At 43.4% G+C, this 22,235-nt stretch overlaps 1 protein-coding gene across 1 annotated transcript in view; it reads left to right on the forward strand.

Annotated features, from left to right (window-relative positions):
* The first annotated feature begins 16,743 nt into the window (after positions 1–16,743).
* LOC124803336 overlaps positions 16,744–22,235 on the forward strand; it is a 266,558-nt gene continuing 261,066 nt past the window's right edge. Inside the window, exon 1 of the mRNA XM_047264521.1 lies at positions 16,744–16,828. Within this exon, the coding sequence (XP_047120477.1) occupies positions 16,744–16,828 (85 nt within the window). The remainder of the gene's footprint in view (positions 16,829–22,235) is intronic.

Consider the following 22,235-nt stretch of genomic DNA (forward strand, 5'->3'; position numbering starts at 1 on the left):
AACACTGTCTGAAGGCACAGTCTGGTTCACTGCTAGGACCTGATTTACTATAGACAAGTTAAACAACTGAAACAAATCGAAACAAAACAAGTTCACTGCAGCAGAAGAATGAAGGACGTACAATGACACAAGTTTTGTTTGTCGCTTGTATGTTGCAAGAAGGCTGCACTGTCCTAACACAGGAATCGCTTGTCCTGAATAACTACGTAACGTAACATTTGCGGCATGCAACAGAGGTGTGCCCAGCTGTTTGTACGTGTCGTGATTGATCAATGAAACTGCAGCTCCGGTATCGAGCTGGAATGGTATCACTTTGCCATTAATGTCCAAATCTACAAAAAGTTTATTGTCCTGCTGACGACAAGAGCGACTGTCTCGTGCAACGTGAACTGACACTTGCGACTTGACGTGATTTCCGGCGACATCGACGCACACTATTTGTGGGACGAACACAGTCACTGTTAAAGAGAGTGGCACTGGGCGGAGTGGCATGAACTACATGAATTTCCATAGGCGAAGTTTCACTAGCCTGAGTATCCTTGGTTCGATTTCGATTCCGGCGCGAAGCAAAGGGCCTGGTATGGCTGTGAGTGTCCGATCTGAGCTTATTCTGGCAAACACTTTGAACATGTCCTTTTTTATTACAGAAAAAGCAAATAGCGTGGCGTGACAGGCAATTCTCACGCAAATGTCTAGTAGCACACCGCGGGCATGATTTCACTGCATTTGCTTGCTGGTGCAGTACACGTGGCTGAGAGCCAGGTGGCTTTGGCGCAGGCGGGCGCGAGGACTGTTTACTGTTCCATGCAGCTCGCCCGGCGGGCCGGTTAATGTGACACACGGGTGGCGAAGTTTCAAATGACTCCTGAGCAAAGTCAAGTGTGTCCTGACGATCCAATATGTCCATCACTTGTTGAAGGGAGGGATTCACTAGTTTCAAAATCTGTTCCCATATACGAACATCAGAAACGTTCTGTGCAATTGCTTCACGTACCATAGTATCTGAATAAGGGAGTCCACATTGACACTCAAAAGCACAATCCCTAGTAAGGCCTTGCAAGGTTGCAACCCACTCCCGATTGGTCTGACCGGCCGTACGTTTTGTACGAAAGAACTTATACCGTTTGGCAACTACATTGACTGATTCTTTGAAATATGCATCTAATACAGACAAAATTTCTTTGTAGGACAGCGTTGCCACATCGCGTCAGGGAAATAATTTCACTATCACACGGTACGTCTGGACGCCTACACATGCCAACAAAAAAGGCTGCCGCTCGTTACCTTGAATTCTGTAGGCGGCGAGATGGAATCCAAATTGGCGTGACCACTCCGTCCAGCTTTCCAGTGCTGCATCAAAACGACGAAAAGGTGGTGCAACTGCGTGTTGTGGCGGCGGGAGCGGTGGGCCGGCGGCCGCCGCATCGTTTTGCATTGCACGTTGACCCTATACGAGCTGTCCAAGGGCATACAGTAAGGCCTGCGTCTGCTGATTCTGTAAGCGATAAAATTCGGACAGTACATCTGGAGATTGTGGCGAAGCCATTACACAAGTAAATTAGTCTGTATCAACACGAAGGCAAAATCCTCGTCGTCAAACTGTTGTGACTTGGCAAGACAGCCAAGCCACTATGAGATAGCCGAAAGGCACGCGTTACCGAGCGAGGTGGCGCAGTGGTTAGACACTGGACTTGCATTCGGGAGGATGACGGTTCAATCCCGCGTCCGGCCATCCTGATTTAGGTTTTCCGTGATTTCCCTAAATCGCTCCAGGCAAATGCCGGGATGGTTCCTTTCAAAGGGTACGGCCGACTTCCTTCCCCGTCCTTCCCTAATCCGATGAGACCGATGACCTCACTGTCTGGTCTCCTTCCCCAAACCAACCAAAGGCACGCGTTTAAGCTCACGCAGGCTGGCGTGAGGTCTGGAACAGTTAAAGGAATAGGGACTAGCAAAAAAGGTATGTAGCTTCTGGAATACTTAACTTTAATCCATAATTGATAAACATCGGTCTGACAGTACATGCATCACAAGATAAATAGCAAATGATACTGGCGCCTTACTAGGTCGTAGCAAATGACGTAGCTGAAGGCTATGCTAACTATCGTCTAGGCAAATGAGAGGGTAATTTGTCAGTGAACCATCGCTAGCAAAGTCGGCTGTACAACTGGGGCGAGTGCTAGGAAGTCTCTCTAGACCTGCTGTGTGGCGGCGCTCGGTCTGCAATCACTGATAGTGGCGACACGCGGGTCCGACGTATACTAACGGACCGCGGCCGATTTAAAGGCTACTACCTATCAAGTGTGGTGTCTGGCGGTGACATCACACATTACGTATGTAGATTGTGGAGAGTTGGAAATGTGGGTCTCACGGGAAGTGTGCAAGGGATAAGGCCCTGCAGTCGCGCTATTCATCTTCGTCCTCGGTGGCTCAGATGGATAGAGCGTCTGCCATGTGAGCAGGAGATCCCGGGTTCGATTACCAGTCGGGACACACATTTTCAGCTGTCCCCATCTGCAGTCGCGCTATTCATCTTCGTCCTCGGTGGCTCAGATGGATAGAGCGTCTGCCATGTGAGCAGGAGATCCCGGGTTCGATTACCAGTCGGGACACACATTTTCAGCTGTCCCCATCGAAGTATATCAACAAATTAAATAAAGCGCGCGAAGTCTACACAAATTATTATAGGCGCAGTACTGATTCCCGCTTACTTTAGGGTAATTTCCCCATCCTGTGACTAATTCACGATATAATCGTACAAACTGCCAACAGAAGTGCGTACGTTCGTGTTCTGCAAGGAATGCGGCATTCTGGCCAATGGACAACCACGCCAACGATGAAGTCAGAGCACCTGTCAAACGGGGTACTGTTTTCTGGATAGTCCGTCGTCAACACTTGCTGTGCACACAGTCACAGACGGTGCAGTACGGCACACCTACCAGACACTCTGCGGTGGAGGGCCATAGGAAGAATGGAAGCAAGACAGTCTTAAACAGACTTGGCCCGATAGCTTAATGTGGATCGTTCTGTTGTTTGTCAGATGAGGCGACAGTTTATAGAGACCGAAACTATATTGCGAAGACCAGGGAAAGGCCGACCATTTGTGACATAAGAACGAGAGAACCCTGACTTGGATGTAAGGCCACGACAGTACCACCTTAGTACTGCCCGGCAGCTGGCATCTGACATCTCAGTATCCACTGGACGTATTGTAGCAAACCGTGTAGAAAAGGCTTCATCAGAGTGGCCTTTGTTGCCGGAGACCTGCTTCATGTGTACCGCTGACACGCCTTCACGGAAGGGAAGGACTAGAATCTGGAGAGTGATTCTCTATGGATTCGCATCTGGAGGGAACGTGGAGCTCTATTTAGGAACCCAAACACTGTGGAAAGAGACCGATATCGAGGACGATCGCTGTTGGTGTGGGCAGAGACTATGTTAACCTCACGAACACCACAAATTTGTACGTCTGAATTGGCAAGGTTTAGCTGCTGTCAGGTATCGTGACGGGATCCTGAGACTTCATGTGCGGTTGTTGCGAGGTGCTGTGGGTCCAGACTTCGTATTGCTGGACGATAGCAAAAACACAGGTGGTTGATGTTTTCTTGGAAAGGGAAGATATTGGACCCATGGCGTGGCATTTAGGCTCTCCCGATTTGAATCCCGTTGAGCACATATGGGATGCACGGTGAGACGGGATGCATCACGTCAGCTTTCACAGAGTACTCTCCAAGACTTACGAGCATCTCTGCAGGAGAAACGGCGGTTACTGCCCCAACTTGAGATTGCTGACATAATTCACAGCATGCCCTTCGTTGTCATGTCTGTATTGTTGTCGGAGGTGGTCACACCCCACACTGAGCACATTAACCAGTTGTCAGAATGTGTGTGAAAATCTGTTAAGTTGGAAAAAAAAGTTAAAAGCGGTGGCTCGTTATTTTCAGGTTACTACTGCTTGCAATATGGGGTGTGATTTTTGATATTTTGTCTAAACCAGCAGGGTAAAACAAAGGCCACTACTTCCAGCACATCAAGTGGATTTAGTGCTCACGTACTCACACTGAGCCGTGAACACTTCCCATTTTATCAATGGGGGATAAATGAACATGGTTACTACTGTTATCGGCGCCATGCGTGCAATGGTCGTGTCAGGCGCGTGATATTGAATCCTTATCCTATCGTTATTGGTGCGAGACCTGCACGACCTTATAGCAACCGCTATAGTTCTGCATTATTCTGTGACACTAGGGGTGATTTCACGTAATGAAAGGGAGAATGTAAGATTAAAAGACTCATTTATTAAACAGTTGAAAATAGAACAATAATAAAACCAAATGGGGGAGGGGGAAGAAAGATTCGTGTTCAGCAGCCTGCCCCAAAGTACATTCATAACAAGCCACGATAGCAGGAAGAAATGAATTTTAGTAACGATCGCCGTATTATCAAGTGGGGTCCAATTTTCTAAAGGAAGGGGTTGCAGGCATGCAACGACCACCACCATGAATCAGCCAAAGACTGAGAAAGATGCCACTGTACGTGAATCGCTAGGTAGCCTCCCATACTAAAGGAATAAAACCCGCAAGACGCGAAACTGTTCACAATGACGTATAAGGTTCCCTCTGGGCCGCAGGGCGCGAGTCTACAGGGCGCGTCGGCGCTCGTGATTACCGAACTTCGTCTCCTGGAAGCAGCACCTCCGGTCTCCGACACGGTCACACTGGAACTTCCCTACTGTCCCTTTGTCCTCTATCCACCCGCGGAAGGAGATTGACGCCTACCGGCGAAAAACGGGCACGCACCTGAACTGGACAATCAGAGGGCTGGAATCTCACAGGGAGGCGACCTCGCGACGTTAAAATCGAGCAAACATAGCGGTTACAAGGTTGGTAAGGCAGGTTGGGGAACTGAGAACAGGAGAAACTTTGGCCACTACTGAATGTTCAAACGACACCACGTGCTACCATGGCGATCGGAAAAGGGATGGGAAACGGGAAGCCATCATGGCTGCTAGGAAGACTGCTGCTCTCACACATAAATAAAGAAAATTTATAGCGCCAAGCTCCTCTCACAGATCAGTGTGAGTAAAGCTGTAAAAATCGTCAAATAAATCAGGCAAGCCATAGAAATTATTAATATTGCCTGAATTATTATTTTACCGAATACCAGAATGCTGGGGATTAGAAATATGAAATACGAGCATTGAATGGTGAATGAAGTGCACGTCTTTCAAGGTCTACCGTTATACAGAGCGCAGTTGTTTATGTTCTGTATTCTTTATATAGTTTCAACTTTACTATTAACTGTGTACACTGTTTTGTGTCAAAATAAACGCAACCTTGAGAAACTATCGTTTGTTGCTTCAATTTTGGAGGCCAGTCTACTATCGCAGAGTACTATCACTTTAGTACATCCTGTAGCACAAAGACATTCCAGAGACGTTTAGACCAAGCATCGAAATCTCTATAGAGGTCCACTGCTGTCGCATAGAAAAAGAGGCAGTAAAGTAAAATTAAAACTCTGTTCCAGTCACAGATTCTGGTTACTTATGTCATTACGAGTTCAATGGCAGCAGGCACATGGCTGCACATCCCGTTATGAAAATCTAGGTGAAATTAATTCGCTTGCTTATGCTTACAAATAATTTTTTTCTAGACATCTTCAACCACAGATATCTTGCCTGAGTACAAAACTATCAAATCTTGGGGACGGAGCAATTTCTGGATTCATCCAGTTCATAAGTTCCTAAAAATGGCGTAGAACTGCAGAAGATACAGCGGCCGTTATTCCAGACATTCACGCTAAGGCGACGTTTGCTTGGAGGGACACGGGCCTCCCCGACGGCCAGACGCCTGGTGCCGGCCCGGTAACGGCAACTTGAGCGTGGGCAGACCGGACATCCCCTCGGCTGAAAGACTAAGCGACCGTCGGCATTCTCGCCCCCGCTCATGTTGGCAGCCGGGAACTTTTGCTCCCGAGGGTAGCATACAGTGTGCGAGGACCGGAGTTTACGAAACTACTGGAAGTCGCCCTCTCGGTGTCAGTTCGTTACATTGGGTAGACTTTATTTCGAGACCAGAAGTCTCAAGGCAGTATCTGCCATTTTGTGGTTCAAGTGTTCTTTTCCACCACCATGGAAGCAGCTAGGCATAGAGACGCTCAAGTAATTCGCGACTGAACGCCCATAGCAAATCCGGCCGTGTGAAGATCCAAATATTCGATTTGCACCGCGACATAACAGACTCACATTTTTATCAATGTTAATTCGGTAGTCTTTTTCGTGCTGTCCCTGTCTCTGTGCTCGCAACGTGTTTCATGGCTCCTTACCATAACTTGTGACTCGAGTCGTGTAGTTCACCTTTGTTAAGCTGCGAAAAAAACTCTCTCTAGCGACTGGAATAGCTAACTTTGTTCGTATTTTATGTCTATCCATATACATTTGGCTTGGCCGAGAGAATTTTGTGGATCGCCTACGTAGTCAGAAATTGTCGACTGGCTAGTTACTATATATTTGTATACCGACTGCCTCTCATTTCACTGTGTTTGCTAGAATATATCAGCTATTCTTTTATTTGTCTGTCACCTATCTCTCACATTCCACTGTTTCCTTCATTAATCAATTACACTACTGGTCATTAACATTGCCGCACCAAGAAGAAATGCAGATGATAAACGGGTATTCATTGGACAAATATATTATACGAGAACTAACATGTGATTACATTTTCACGCAATTTGGGGGCATAGATCCTGAGAAATCAGTGGCCAGAACAACCACCTCCGATACGCCTGGCCATTGAGTCAAACAGAGCTTGGATGGCGTGTACAGGTACAGCTGCCCATGTAGCTTCAACACGATACCACAGTTCATCAAGAGTAGTGACTGGCGTATTGTGAGGAGATAGGTGCTCGCCCACCACTGACCGGACGTTTCCAATTGGTGAGAGATCTGGAGAATGTGCTGTGCCAGGGCAGCAGTCAAACATTTTCTGTATCCAGAAAGGTCCGTACAGGACCTGCAACATGCGGTCGTGCATTATCCTGCTGAAACGTAGGGTTTCGCAGGGATCGAATGAAGGCTAGAGCCAGGGGTCGTAACACACGTGAAATGTAACGTCCACTGTTCAAGGTGCCGTCAATGCGAACAAGAGGTGACCGAGAGGTGTAACCAATGGCACCCCATACCATCACGTCGGGTGATACGCCAGTATGGCGATGACGAATATATGCTTCCAATGCGCGGTCACCGAGATGTCGCCAAACACAGACGCGACCATCATGATGCTGTAAACAGAACCTGAATTCATCCGAAAAAATGACGGTTTTCCATTCGTGCACCCAGGTTCGTCGTTGAGTACACCATCGCAGGCGCTCCTGTCTGTGATGTAGCGTCAAGGGTGACCGCAGCCATGGTCTCCGAGCTGATAGTCCATGCCGCTGCAAACATCGTCGAACTGTTCGTGCAGATGGTTGTTGTCTTGCAAACGTCCCCATCTGTTGCCTCAGGGATCGAGACGTGTCTGCACGATCCGTTACAGCCCTGCGGATAAGATGCCTTTCATCCCGACTGCTAGTGATACGAGGCCGTTGGGATCCAGCAGGGCGTTCCGTATTACTCTCCTGAACCCACCGATTCCATATTCTGCTAACAGTCATTGGATCTCGACCAACACGAGCAGCAATGTTGCGATACGATAAACCGCAATCGCGATAGGCTACAATCTGACCATTATCAAAGTTGGAAACGTGATGGTACGCATTTCTCCTCCTTATACGAGGCATCACAACAACGTTTCACCAGGCAACGACGGTCAACTACTGTTAGTGTATGAGAAATCGGTCGGAAAATTTCCTCATGTCAGCACGTTGTAGGTGTCGCCACCGGCGCCAACCTAGTGTGAATGCTCTGAAAAGCTAATCATTTGCGTATCGCAGCATCTTCTTCCTGTCGGTTAAATTTCCCGTCTGTAGCACGTCATCTTGGTAGTTTAGCAATTTTAATGGGCAGTAATGTACTTTCCATCAGCAGTCGAAGTCCCTGCATTATGGGAGAAGAATCCGACGACATTACGGTCCGGAGAGCAGCTGATCAACAGGTGAGGTTCGTCTAATCTAAGGGTAGAGAAGACCGTAGCAGGCCGAACTTATTTATCTCTTTCATTCCGTTCTCTCAGAATCTAAAAGAAACGAGCAAGCTACAATCCGGACTACAAATTACGAAGACTATAAACCTGTAACGGATTATTTCATATCTTCTTAAAAACATAGATACGTGAAGTGCGCTGTATTTGCCTCACTACCCTTTAATTAATTCAACTCTAACATCACTTCAATTAAAGACTAGCCTGGCGCAAAATACAGTAGGTCAGTTGATTAGGAATACATGAGCGAGACTGTCACGTAACTGTATTAATTTCATGTTCTGCAGCAGTGTTATCCAGACGTTTATTGTCACCCTTCTATCGTAGATGACGTTGGATGGCAGGTTAATTCGTCTCCTACTCCACCCCCCAGCCCGTCTCCCAATCACATTAGGATAGTGCGTGGCTCGTTACAATTAATAGCTTTCTTCAGAAATTTTTCACGAACCTTAGCACATGACATTTCCCCCAAATGCAGTTTCTCTTGCCTCAAATGGTTCAAATGACTCTTAGCACTATGGGACTTAACATCTGAAGTCATTAGTCCCCTGGAACTTAGAACTACTTAAACCTAACTAACCTAAGGACAGCACACACATCCATGCCTGAGGCAGGATTCGAACCTGCGACCGTAGCGTTCGCGCGGCTCCAGACTGAAGCGCCTAGAACCTCTCGGCCACAACGGCCGGCAGTTTCTCTTGGATACTCAGCAATATCGTTTTACAAATGTTCCTTTCAATATGATGTGCTCGAGGCTTAACATTATGTACTGACGATCGTCATAGGCGAGTCGCCTCACAGCTAAGATAAAAATTACTGTGTACTGGCGCCAGCTGTCCTCCACACCCAAGACTGCCAGTCACTTTAATGTGCACCAGACGCGGCATGAATATATCATTGTTCAAATGTCAAACAATGGAAAATCCAGGATGGAATATAACAAAAAGAACCGCAAAGTATATTTAAAAAAGCTGATAAAAATGCTCTTTACGCCTTTTTGAGAGACGGTCTTCATTCCTTCGTATCTGATGATGTAAGTTTAGAAAAGTTGTGGAATGTTTTCAGAGAGATAGTATCGACAGAAATTGACAGATATATACCACATAAATTAATAAGTGTTGGTACTGATACCCCATGGTACACAAAACGGGTCAGATCATTGTTGCAGAAGCAACGAAAAAGGCATGCCAAATTTAAAGGAACGCAAAGTCCCCAAGATTGGCTAAGTTTTACAGAAGTTAGAAATATAGTGCGTACTTGAATGCGAGATGCTTTTAATAATTCCTGCAACGAAATTCTGTCTCGGAATCTGGCAGGAAAGAGATTCTGGTCACACATAAAGCGCACAAGTGGCAAGACGCAATCAATACCTTCACTGTACGATAACAACGGTGAAGTCACTGATGACAGTGCCACTAAAGCAGAGTTACTAAACACGGTTTTCCGAAACTCCTTCAGCAAAGAAGACGAAGTAAGTATTCCAGAATTCCAATCAAGAAAACTGCCAAAGTGAGAAATATAGAAGAATATATCCTCGGTGTAACAAAGCAAGTTAAATCACTTAATAAAGGCAAGGCCTCCCGTCCAGATTGTATACCAGTCAGGTGCCTCTCAGAGTATACTGAAACAATAGCTCCATATTTAGCAATTATATAGAACCACTCGCTCACAGAAAGATGCGTACCTAAAGACTGGAAAATTGCTCAAGGTACACCAATACCCAAAAAGGGAAGTAGGAGTAATCCGCTGAATTACAGGCCTATATCACTAACGTCGATTTGCAGTAGGATTTTGGAAGATATACTGTATTCGAACATTATGAAGTACCTCGAAGAAAACGATTTATTGACACATAGTCAGCACGGATTCAAAAAGTATCGTCCTACTGAAACACAACTAGCTCTTTATACTCATGAAGTAATAAGTGCTATCTACAGGGGATGTCAAATTGATTCCATATTTTTATAATTCCAGAAGGCTTTCGATACCGTTCCTCACAAGCGTCTTCTAACCAAACTGCGTGCCTACGGAGTATCGCGTCAGTTGTGCGACTGGATTCGTGAAGGTCACAATTCGCAGTAATAGAAAGTCATGGAGTAAAACAGAAGTAATATCCGGCGTTCCTCAAGGAAGTATTATAGGCCTTCTATTGTTCCTGATCCTTGTGATAGCGTAGATTTTCCCGGCGTATCAAATACTGATGATTTTCACGGGTTTGCAGCCGGGTTCCATCGTCCTGACGACAACACGATATTTCGGCGGACCATCTGGCCGCCATCTTCAGGTGAGATTGAGTGCACAATCACGCCGGAACTGAAGAGACCTCTTTTTTTTTCCTTTATTGATTTTCAATTCCCCCCGAAGGGGGCGGGCTGGCAGCAGGTTAGTACGCTGCTCTACAGCCTACAGACTTTCATTTTAAAAACGGAAGAAGAAAAGAAACAAGAAAAACAGGCGATAAAATGGTGACGTCAAGTGTAAAATGGCGGAAAAATGCGGAAAGTTGAAACAGAAAACAAAAAGGGGGTGGCAACGTTAATAAAAGACACAGGAATCAGACAAGTAACATAGTACACACACAATTAAAAAACATGGCGACAGTCTGGTTTCTGTTCGCAAGAGATAAAAGGCACACCCAGCGACAGTATGATGGCCGTTCGCAACATTTCCCAAAAAACACAACACGGAACACCCACTGTAAAACAAGCACTGGAGAACACTCACTGTAGTAGAACACTGCGCAAAAGTGGCGGCACAAGGATGACACTCCCGAGCCAAAGGCAGAGGGGGGGGGGGACCTGGAGGAGGGGGAAGAACAAGGAGGGAGGAAGGAAAATAACGAAAAATGGGGGGAACCAAGGAGGGAGAGGACGAATAAAGGGGGAGAAGGGCAGACGCGACAGGGAATGAGAGGAGGCAGAGGAGGGAAATGTAAAAGGACTCGGGAGAGAGAAGGGGGCAAAGAGAGGTGAGGTGGGGAAGAAAGAGGATGGAAGGGGGGGAGAGGGAGCCCGGGAAAAGGACAGAGGAAAGGAGGGGGAGTGAGGATCAGAGTTGATAGGAGGGATAAATGGAGGGAGAGAGGGCATCATCCGGGTGGGGGAGTTGATGGAAGCCACCTTGGGAAAGGAGATGAAGGGTGTAGAGATGGAGGGTAGGGGGGAAACAGCAGTGAACGCGTGGCAGGCGGTGGGGATGGGAGAGGAGAGGAGCAACCAGGGGGTGAGAAAAAGAGACCTCAGATTCGGCGGCTCCTTTATACCGCGGGTACTGGCCGTTGAGCGCGCGCGAGCAACAGAAGAGCTGCCCTCTGTGAGGCGAAGAATTGCAGCGGCGCCAGCGGTGAAAACTGTCAAAAGCGAGGAATCGCAAAATTAAAATGCAGCCGGTCGGAAACCAGACCGTTGTTGTTATATTTGCGATAAAATAGGATTCCACGTCTTGCTTAAAGGAAAACCTTTGTCTCTATTAATAATATCATCAGGCATACGTATGTCAATTGATTCTTTCAATACACAATCCCAGTAACGAGAAGCCTAGGCAATAATTTGCGTCTCTTTGAAGGAGATATTGTGCCCTTCATTAAGACAGTGTTCGGCAACGGCTGATTTTTTCGGCTGCAGCAGACGTGTATGCCGTTGATGTTCCACACATCGATCTTGAACTGTACGAATAGTCTGTCCAATGTAGGCCTTGCTGCAGTGACAGGGAATCTTGTATACCCAGGCTTCCTCAGTCCCAAATCATCTTTCACCGATCGGCTGCATTTTAATTTTGCGATTCCTCGCTTTCGACAGTTATCATCGCTGGCGCTGCTGCAATTCTTCGCCTCACAGAGGGCAGCTCTTCCGTTGCTCGCGCACGCGCAACGGCCAGTACCCACGGTGTAAAGGAGCCGCCGAATCTGAGGTCTCTTCAGTGCCAGCGTGATTGTGCACTCAATCTCACCTGAATATGGCGGCCAGATGGTCCGCCGAAATATTGTGTTGTCGTCAGGACGATGGAACCCGGCTGCAAACCCGTGAAAATCATCAGTTCCTGATCCTTTTCAACGACATAGGAGACAATCTGAGTAGAAGTCTTAGATTGTTTGCAGATGATGCCGTTACCGTCTTGTAAAGACATCAGATGATGAAAAGGACTTGCAAAATGATTTAGATAAGATATCCGTATGGTGCGAAAAGTTGCAATTGACCATGAATAAAGAAAAGTGTGACGATATTCAGATCAGTACTAAAAAAAAAAAAATCAGCTAAATTTCAATTACGCGATAAGTCACACAAATCTGAAGGCTGTAAATTCAGCTAAATACTTAGGGATTACAATTACAAATAACCTAAATTGGAACGATCACATAAATAATATTGTGGTTAGAGCAAAGCAAAGATGCGATTCATTGGCAGAACACTTAGAAGGTACAACCGGTTTACTAAAGAGACTGCTTATTCCCCACTTGCCCACCCTATTCTGGAGTATTGCTGTGCATCCGCATCAGGTGGGACTAACGGATGTCATCGAAAAAGTACAAAGAAGAGCAGTTCGTTTTGTACTATCGGGAAATACGGGAGATAGTGTCACAGACATGATACGTGAATAGGAGTGGCAATCAGTAAAACAAAGGCGTTTTTCGTTGCGACGTGATCTTCTCATGAAATTTCAATCAGTTTTCTCCTCCGATTGCGAAAACATTTTGTTGCCACACAGCTATATAGGGAAAAACAATCAACACGATAAAATAAGAGAAATCAGGGCTCGCACAGAAAAATTTAAGTGTTCGATTTTCCCGCGTGCCTTTCGAGAGACAGTTTGAAGGTGGTTCAGTGAGCCCTCTACCAGGCACTTTATTGTGAATAGCAAAGTAATCACGTAGATGTAGATGGAAATTAGCTGCTCACCATATAGCGGAGATGCTGAGTCGCAGATAGGCACAACAAAGAGACTGTCACAATTAAAGCTTTCGGCCATTGGCCTTCGTCAACAATAGATACATACACACACACACACACACACACACACACACTCGCACGCAAACGCAACGCAGTCGTGTGTGTGTGTGTGTGTATCTATTGTTGCGAAGGCCAATGGCAGAAAGCTTTAATTGTGAGAGTCTTTTTGTTGTACCTATTGCAACTCATCATCTCTGCTATATGGTGAGTAGCTACTTTCCTTTTCATACCATTGTTCAAGTAATATGATAAGCCTTGCAGCTGTTATTTCTTCTTAATTTGTTGTACTAGTGTACAATTTCTGTCTCAGATCATTTTCAAGCATCTGTAAAAAAAGGTGAGCGATGAGTCATACAATGAAGGCTTTCACGACCGGATGGTACTGTTGTTGATAATTCTCCTGGGCTATATGGCCGTGGTCCATGGAATTCTTCTATTCCTAACGTTTCGTCCAGTACTATGTTGGACATCCTCAGAGGTACGGCTGGTCCTGCTGAGTGCTGCCGACTGACGAGTCGGGCGTCGGAGAGCGGCCTAAATACCGAGGGAAGTGGGCGTGGTCTAGCTTGCACATACTAGCAGAACGAAAACTAGTCAAAGATAAAATGTAACTATCGATAATAGTCCGTCATAGATAAAAATCACTTATCGATTCTATAACGCCACTGTCCATATCTCGCTTAATTTCAAGGCCTCTTCTTTTCTATAAATATTATCTTCATGTTTATAAATTTCAATAGCTTCCCTATACAGTTGTTGATAATAGTTGGTGGTAGCACTTAAAACTGTAGTTTCAGAAAACTTAACTACATGGTCACCTGACTGAAGTGCATGTTCCGCAACGGCCGATTTATCTACTTTTCCCAGTCGGCAAAGACTTTTATGCTCCTTTACCCTCGTATTCACCCTTCTTTTCGTAGTACCAATATAGACCTTGCCAAAAGTACACGGAATTTTATACACACCGCTAGATGACAATGGTGGCCTTCGATCTTTAACAGAACGAAGTACTTGTCCTATTTTTCTGATAGGTTTGAATACCGGTTTCACTCTACGTTTCAGCAAAATTTTGCCGATTCGATCTGTAACCTTACTAATGAAAGGTAAAGACACCGTGTTCTTCCATTGCTGTGTACCATCCTTGTCCTTTGGCCTGCTGTAATTAGGTCTTCAAACTCTATTAATTTCTTTGTTTGAGTACCCATTCTTTTCGAAGGCTTCTTTCAGATGATTCAGTTCCGTATCCAGATGTTCCGGAGTACAAATCCGTTTTGCCCTGTCCACTAAACTTTTGATTACACCTTTTTTTGTTGTGGGTGATGATTGGAGTTCTTATGTAAGTATGTATCAGTATGTCTGCTCTTCCGAAACACTTTATGTTTTCGACTGCCGTCGGTCTGTCTCGTGACTAACACATCGAGAAACGAAGTAGCCTGGTCTTTTTCCACTTCAATGGTAAACTGAATTTTATGGTTTATGCTATTAAGATAATCAAAAAATTCGTCTAAGGCTTTTTTAAAACATAAAAATGTTAGGAATAGAAGAATTCCATGGACCACGGCCATATAACCCGGAAGAATTATCAACAACTGAGCGATGAGTGTTACGTCATACTAGACTCTGTATGTACTATACTTGAATAGTACGTGCAGACTGATAGGATATAATGTTATTTGGTACATTTGAACTGCATGTGCAGACATAATGTGCAGACCAACTTTGCTACCACTGAATTTTTATCGAGGTATTTGAAAACTGTCTAAGAAGGAATGGTCCACAACAGATGGGAATTGTATTTTATACAGCTATGTTCCAGGCATCACACCCCACAGCCATTCATCCACGAAAAGCGTCGTTTGCAAGTAATCGACAAAAAAAGTTAAGAATGTTATGTGTCTATTAGAGCCTTGGAAACAGCATTAAGTTTCAGTGTAACGGTTATTTGACTGTTATGCTGATGGTTATGGGTTTCAGTGCCGTTGTATGTTATCAAAATGGCAAACCAGTATTTTTAATCAGTTAATTGCTTTAAATATAATATTCTTATACTGTTTTGCTGCATCGTTTATTCATCATATTAACATTTTATTTGTTACAATTTTTTATTTCCTTCCACGATTTTTTCATTTATAATCTTTTTGCATCTGATTTTAATTATTGTTATTTATCCACTGCAACATTTAAACACTTAAAAGTACCGCTACATCGGTCAGGAGCAAATCAGTTTATATTTGATGTCACTGGCGGTCACAAACATCGTTATAAGATTAAAAATTTTTTGGCTGTCAGTGGTAAAAAAAGGCCATTTAAAAATAAATAAAGATAAATTATTTTTGCACCATGGACAAAAAATCGTAGATGAAGATTTATACTAAACGCTGTTCCATAAATAGAACGAAATGAGCACATAGGTAACGATTCATACATGGAAGAAAATGTGATCAGTGAAAAGGAAGAAATTAAATACAAGTAAATACATAAAAATAACTAAGATCATAAAACAAAGATTACAAAAGGAAAAAGAATAGAAGGAAGAAAAAAGTTAGAGCACATAAAAAGTGAATAGCGTGATGAAAATGACGTGCCAAAGTATCGGAAATGAAACAAAATATTAAGACAATCAATTGTATAAAAATTATTATTACAATCATTTTGATAATACCAACCTGACCAAAACCCACAAACTTCACTATAGTAATCAAGTAACTTAACCTACGCTACAGTTCAGTTTTGAAGTAAAATGCTACTTATTTTTAAGATTTTAGCAAACCAGAAAACAATTCTGTAATTCTTTCTTATCGATTACTCGTACACGAAGGCCGACTAAGGCTGTAGAATGTGGCACCGGTCCACTAACGAGGACCACCGAATCGATTGTTTCAAAAAGTGCATCCTCCTCAAGGAAACCTCTTCCTGAACCACCGAAATTGTACAATAGCGACAAGTAGAGAAAAAATGACAACTGCTGGCGGTACCAAATTATTTAACCAGTTTATCAGCGCTTGGGGCCCAGGTCCAATGGAGGTCATCAAATTTAACATTGATGATGCACTGGAGGGGGGAATGTCACAGTGGCACAGTGAACTGATTAGACATTCGTGTCAAGTGACTGGCGTGGCATCAGCACCTGTACTGTGACAGTAGAGCGTGGGGTAGACAGGACGTGCGATGCACATTTGATAGTTGCGCTAGGGTCTGAGCTGCTCCGAGCGTGGGATGGTCCTTCTCTGAGGCCGTCAACGTACTAGGATTCCGCGCCGCGTTCACTAGTGTGTGCCGTAAGTAACTCAGTGAGGGACGGCGAGGTCGTCACTGTCGCTTACTGATAGCTATAACGTAACAATCACGAGGAACACTTTCCAACAACGTGAATCGGGAACACAAATCATCGCCTCAGGCGAGTATCTATGCGCAACCCAATTCAAGGTAGGTTCCGATTTTACGGTTGCAAGTAAGTATCGATACTTTTACTTCGCTAAATGGTATCATTATCGGTATTAAGTACTCAATAATTTCGCGGTATCGTGAGGACATCAAGGTATCATTGTTGGAAGGATGCCATTAACTGTGCAGGTTATCCATGTACTTCATAGGTGCAGTTATTTGTGTCGGAAGTACCAAGAAAAACAGATATCGAATATAAACAAAATGAAACCGACATGGACGAATTAGTCAGGGCTAAACTACCAAATCCAGGATATCTACCACGTAATGCTAGGGGATACGGCCAGGAAAGAGAAGAAGGTACATTATTTACACAAGTCGAGCAGTATTCGGTTTCATTGGCGTCATAGCTTTTACCCAGCACCAGTTCCTACCCTCCGGACAATGGCGGCAGTTCATAATACGACTGGAAGTATGTTCTAACATCCGCACAAATAGTGTCAATAGTGGGCGATGACTCCTTTCTTGAAGCTAGTCTTGGATCTTGCAAAGCCTTTGACCAGTCTGTTCAAGGGCTTTCAAGGACACCATTCCTCTTCTTAACCAGCAGCAATTCGTCTTTAATTTTGATACGTTCCGGGTGATCAGGATACCTCTGTTTTCATAGTTTAACCCTGGTTTTTCTCGTTTCTGATTGAAGTGGAGCAGAATACTTTAAGCAACTCCTCCTGGACCTCAGACGTGTTGATGGTGGCTGTTATTCATGAAAGGGATGGTCTGCGATATTACAAATATTCTGCTTTTCTATATTAGCAGCCACTCCACTCGTGATATCGTGCCGGCTGATGAATACAACTTTTGGAAAGGTTATTCTTTGACATCGGCAATGGGGAGATGCGCGATCTGTTGATTTAAAACAAGTGTGGATAAAAATCCTATGTCAAGATCACAAATTTTCTTTATTTATTACACAGGTTTCAGCTCTCTGACGGCCATATTCAGGTAAATCTAAAATTTTGTTCAGTGTCTGACAGTCACTTCACACCACCGTATTCTTAGAGTAAGTCGCCCATAAACGAAATATTGTAGTTATCAATTTACGAAATCAACTATGATTTTTCATTTTAGAGAGAGTTAGCTCTAACAATACGGCTGTGTGTAACAATTTTCACACTCTGAACACATTTTAGATTGATCTGAAAATGGTTCGTCAATGGGCCGAAACTGGTAAACAATAAAGAATATTAGACATCTTCACGTAGGATATTTCGTATAGGTGCCGGTTTCAAATTGTGGTTAGCCCCAGTTTCCCTCGGTGTTTCCTTAGACCGCTTTCTAACCTTCAAGACACACTACATCAATCTCAAGGCGAAAGTTCCATCATGAAACTGTTTGCTACGTAAGGTAACTCTATATGGATTGGATGCCTGTCCTCAGACAGTAAGGACTGTCCTAGTACACTGCTACTCCACTGCTGAATATCCTAGTCCTGTGTGGAACAAATCTCTTCAAGCAGTACAGGGTGATATTTACCAGAGCAAGTACAGAAATCCATTCTTCCTTAAATGTGTTAAAATGATATGAACACCACTGACGGAGTTTGCCTCGTCCATCCCCTTCTTAGGTCGCACATTATCATTCCAAAAACGTTCTGAGTCTGATTTTATTCCTGGTGTACAAGGGATGTCAACGTAGTAAATTTAGTAAATTCGTTGGCAGCCTTAACAGACAATTTTAAACAACGGATGTGCATTCGGCAACTCATTTGTAAGCTGGCAGGGTTCTGTAGAGGACGTGAAGCCATAATGTGCGAACATTTTTGTTTCACAAATCGCAATGGAGCAACGTCTTCAAATCAGGTTTTCAAAACATTCTGCAAACTGTTTTGAAAAAGGGAAAAGTATGAGTAAAGACTGTTTCGCACATCTTGACTCCAGAACAAAAACAACGATGTGTGGTTGCCTGCCACGATTTGACTGAAACGCAAAACGCGGTCAGTTCTTTTCTGCAACGCCTTCGACAACATAACCGACATTCAGGCCCATGTGAAGCGCGTGTTGAACAACATACAGGCACCAAAGAACTTTTCTGGAAGTTTCACGTGACTGCGTGAATGTTCTGTGTATGATACTCAGCCGGCCGGGGGGACCGAGAGGTTCTAGGCGCTACCGTCTGGAACCGCGCGACCGCTACAGTCGCAGGTTCGAATCCTGCCTCGGGCATGGATGTGTGGGATGTCCGTAGGTTAGTTAGGTTTAAGTTGTTCTAAGTTCCAGGGAACTGATGACCTTTTAAGTTAAGTCTCATAGTGCTCAGATCCATTTGAACCATGGTACTCAAGTGAGAGGAGACAGCACTTGAAGCATTAAGACCACCATCGAAACTGTTCTCTGTTCTTCACTAATAAGTTTCTTATCTGAAATTCGGTTACCTTGGGCGCAGCTCCACCAAATCTTAGGAATTGTAATAAGGAAAAGAAATGTCATAATGCTGCTAGTGTGCTCAAAAGTCTTCTGGTAATCACAAGTATTTTTCTACTGCGTCCCAAATCCGAAGTTTTTGGTTGCTCAACAGTGATGTATACGTAATCTTTCATTGCCATTTTCCTAGATGGTTTATATTGCTTTCATATTTTTCTTCGAGACACTGCTTTGATGTGTTTTGTTTACTCTCATTGCACGATCATAATCAATATTTCTTTTACATTGGAGATGAAGCTTTAACGCTTTCTTACCTGATTTCGCATCTACTATCATATAGTAGATGCCCGATGGAACTTCTCTTCCTTAAAGTGAAAAAGCCCCAAGAACATCTCTCGCGAGTCGTGACCCGCGGTTGAGCATTCGTAGCTTGATATTTTTTGTTTATTTATACGTCTAGTTCCGTAGGACCGAATTCAGGAGAAAATCTCCAACGTCATGGAACGTGTCAGTACATGAAATAAAAAGTTTATAAAACAAAAAAACATAAGTTTAAGTAATCACAATCAACAATAACATACACAAATCAGCTTAATTTTTCAAGGAACTCCACGACAGAATAGAAGGAGTGACCCATAAGGAAACTCTTCAGTTTCGATTTGAAACCACGTGGATTACTGCTAAGATTTTTTAATTCTTCTGGTACCTTATTGATAATGAATGCAGCAAAGTACTGCACACCTTTCCGCTCAGAAGCATGATCTAAATGCAGACTGGATTATTGTCTAGTATTAACTGAGTGAAAGCTGCTAATTCTTGGGAAGAAGCTGATATTGTTAACAAGAAACGACAGTAAGGAATATATATATATTGAGAAGTCAATGTCAGAATACCCACCCTAGGGAACATGGGTGGAGAAGAGAACTGCCCGTTTCTGAGCCAAAAACATCCTTTGAGAATGGGAAGAGTTACCCCAAAATATAATACTATAAGACGTATGCCAATGAAAATAAGCGAAGTAGACTAATTTTCGTGTAGATACCGTTCGAGTAGTAAAGATGGCAGCGTTAAGCCTTTTAACAAGATCCTGAACATAGGCTTCCTACGACAGTTTACTATCTATCTGAACACCTAGAAATTTGAACTGTTCAGTTTCATTACTCATATGCTCATTCTGGGAAACTAAAACGTCGTGTTTTGTTGAAATGTCTTCCCCTTGTCTGTATCATAGAGGAGTATTTCGGACATCAATGTCGGTAACTCATTTTCGAAAATTGTTATATGATTCCATGTAGAAACTAAGGTTTTATGTAATTCACCAGCAATGGTCAGAAAACGATTGTTAAATGGTGTATTTATATCTGACTCATCACTGACAGAAATATTTTTACTACAAACTGGCTTTATATCATCGACCTTGAGCTGCTGACCAGACACTTCCTTTACAACTGACCATATGGTGTTAATTTTATCTTGTGAATTAACTGTTGTATTTTCATACGGCATAGCTACTTTTTTCCTTCCTAATAACATTTTAAGCATCTTACAATACTGGTTGTAATAGGTCATTGTAGCTTGATTGTTACATTTCGGTATCTCTGCACCCATTTCGTTATCATAGTGAAATCGGGCCCTACAAACCACTAGAGAAATGTCTGTAATTCAAGTGATCATTAGTGCACGAGGCACATAATGCCTGCGATGAAAACTGCTGGGGCGTTATTTACCCGTATATATCTGTTAATGTTACCAGTCACTGTTTATTTATACCAACAACGTGCGTGAGTGGCTTAAACCTTCATCGTCAGGTGGATTTGTATGTGTTAATACGACATGTGTGACTTTGGGGTAGCCTATGGCACCGTCTGGTGGAGATTAGATGGTTCTGTGGACGTCTTTGCATAAGAAGTAAACGTAAGTGTAAATATGAAAATAAAACAAGTACCTCCACTGGTCACAGACTCCTTTTCCCATCGTAGCACATCACATATAAACCATCTCGCTTTGTAAATAATGATGTCGTTTTGGAAATACCACACGCTAAGAACATACAACAAAATCAGAAACACTGTTTCAGAGTACAAAGAACAAACTGCAAAACAATACCAACATTCCATAGTAAGTGTAAGTAGGCTGTTTATGTTTTCTTATTGGCAACGTTACGCAGCGCTCTGTATGAAAATCACTGGCTGTGCTGTGTGCAGTCTGTGGCTAGTTTGCATTGTTGTCTGCCATTGTAGTGTTGGGCAGCTGGATGTGAACAGCGCGTAGCGTTGTGCAGTTGGAGGTCAGCCGCCAGCAGTGGTGGATGTGGGGAGAGAAATGGCGGAGTTTTGAAATTTTTAAGACTGGTTGTCATGAACTGCTATATATATTATGACTTTTGAACAATATTAAGGTAAATACATTGTTTTTTCTCTATCAAAATCTTTCATTTGCTAACTATGCCTGTCAGTAGTTAGTGCCTTCAGTAGTTTGAATCTTTTATTTAGCTGGCAGTAGTGGCGCTCGCTGTATTGCAGTAGCTTGAGTAACGAAGATTGTTGTAAGGTAAGTGATTTGTGAAAGGTATAGCTTAATGTTAGTCAGGGCCATTCTTTTGTAGGGATTATTGAAAGTCAGATTGCGTTGATTTATGTTGTAGAATTTTTCAAATACTATGTTATTTTCTTCGTAAAGATGTTAAGACATTAACTGTTCTGTTCTGTTTTAATGCTCATGTGTGAAGTTCATGTTTCGAAAGTTATTTTGATCTTTTATGTATGTACTCATGTCATCATTCCTGTAACACTGATGTATATATCATTTCGATTCTTTTGTAAAGCCTGTACTACAAATGTTATCTGTGTTGTTATGTTCTTTAATGATGTATTTTGTACCTTTGTAATTGTATTCTTATGTTATAAAATTGTAATTGACACCAGTTCATCATATTATTAACTTGTAAGTTCCATTTCACTGCACACGTTTCTGTTGGTCATAGTATATGGACAATATGTGAGAAGTAGGGACTGTTAGTGTTTGCACGTGTGTTAATAATTCAGTAAGGGACTGGATAACAGCATTGCTGGTTCTAAGGACAATTCCAAAAACTTTGTGAGTGCACTAGTGGTGGTTTATGGACTTGCTATATTATCCGCAAGACTCTTCAATGGTGATTGTGCACTTGCACTGTCACAACAGATGGCTGCTGGCCATCTCTACAAGGACTACAGTCGGTCTGCATCTTTGTTGACCCACCAATACCATTATCTCTACAAAGACTACAGTTGGTCTGCATCTTTGATGACCCACCAATACCATTATTTCTACAAGGACTGCAGTGGGTCTGCACCTCTGGTGGCCCA

This window comes from Schistocerca piceifrons, chromosome 6 (genome assembly GCF_021461385.2).
Source record: "Schistocerca piceifrons isolate TAMUIC-IGC-003096 chromosome 6, iqSchPice1.1, whole genome shotgun sequence".
Taxonomy (NCBI): domain Eukaryota; kingdom Metazoa; phylum Arthropoda; class Insecta; order Orthoptera; family Acrididae; genus Schistocerca; species Schistocerca piceifrons.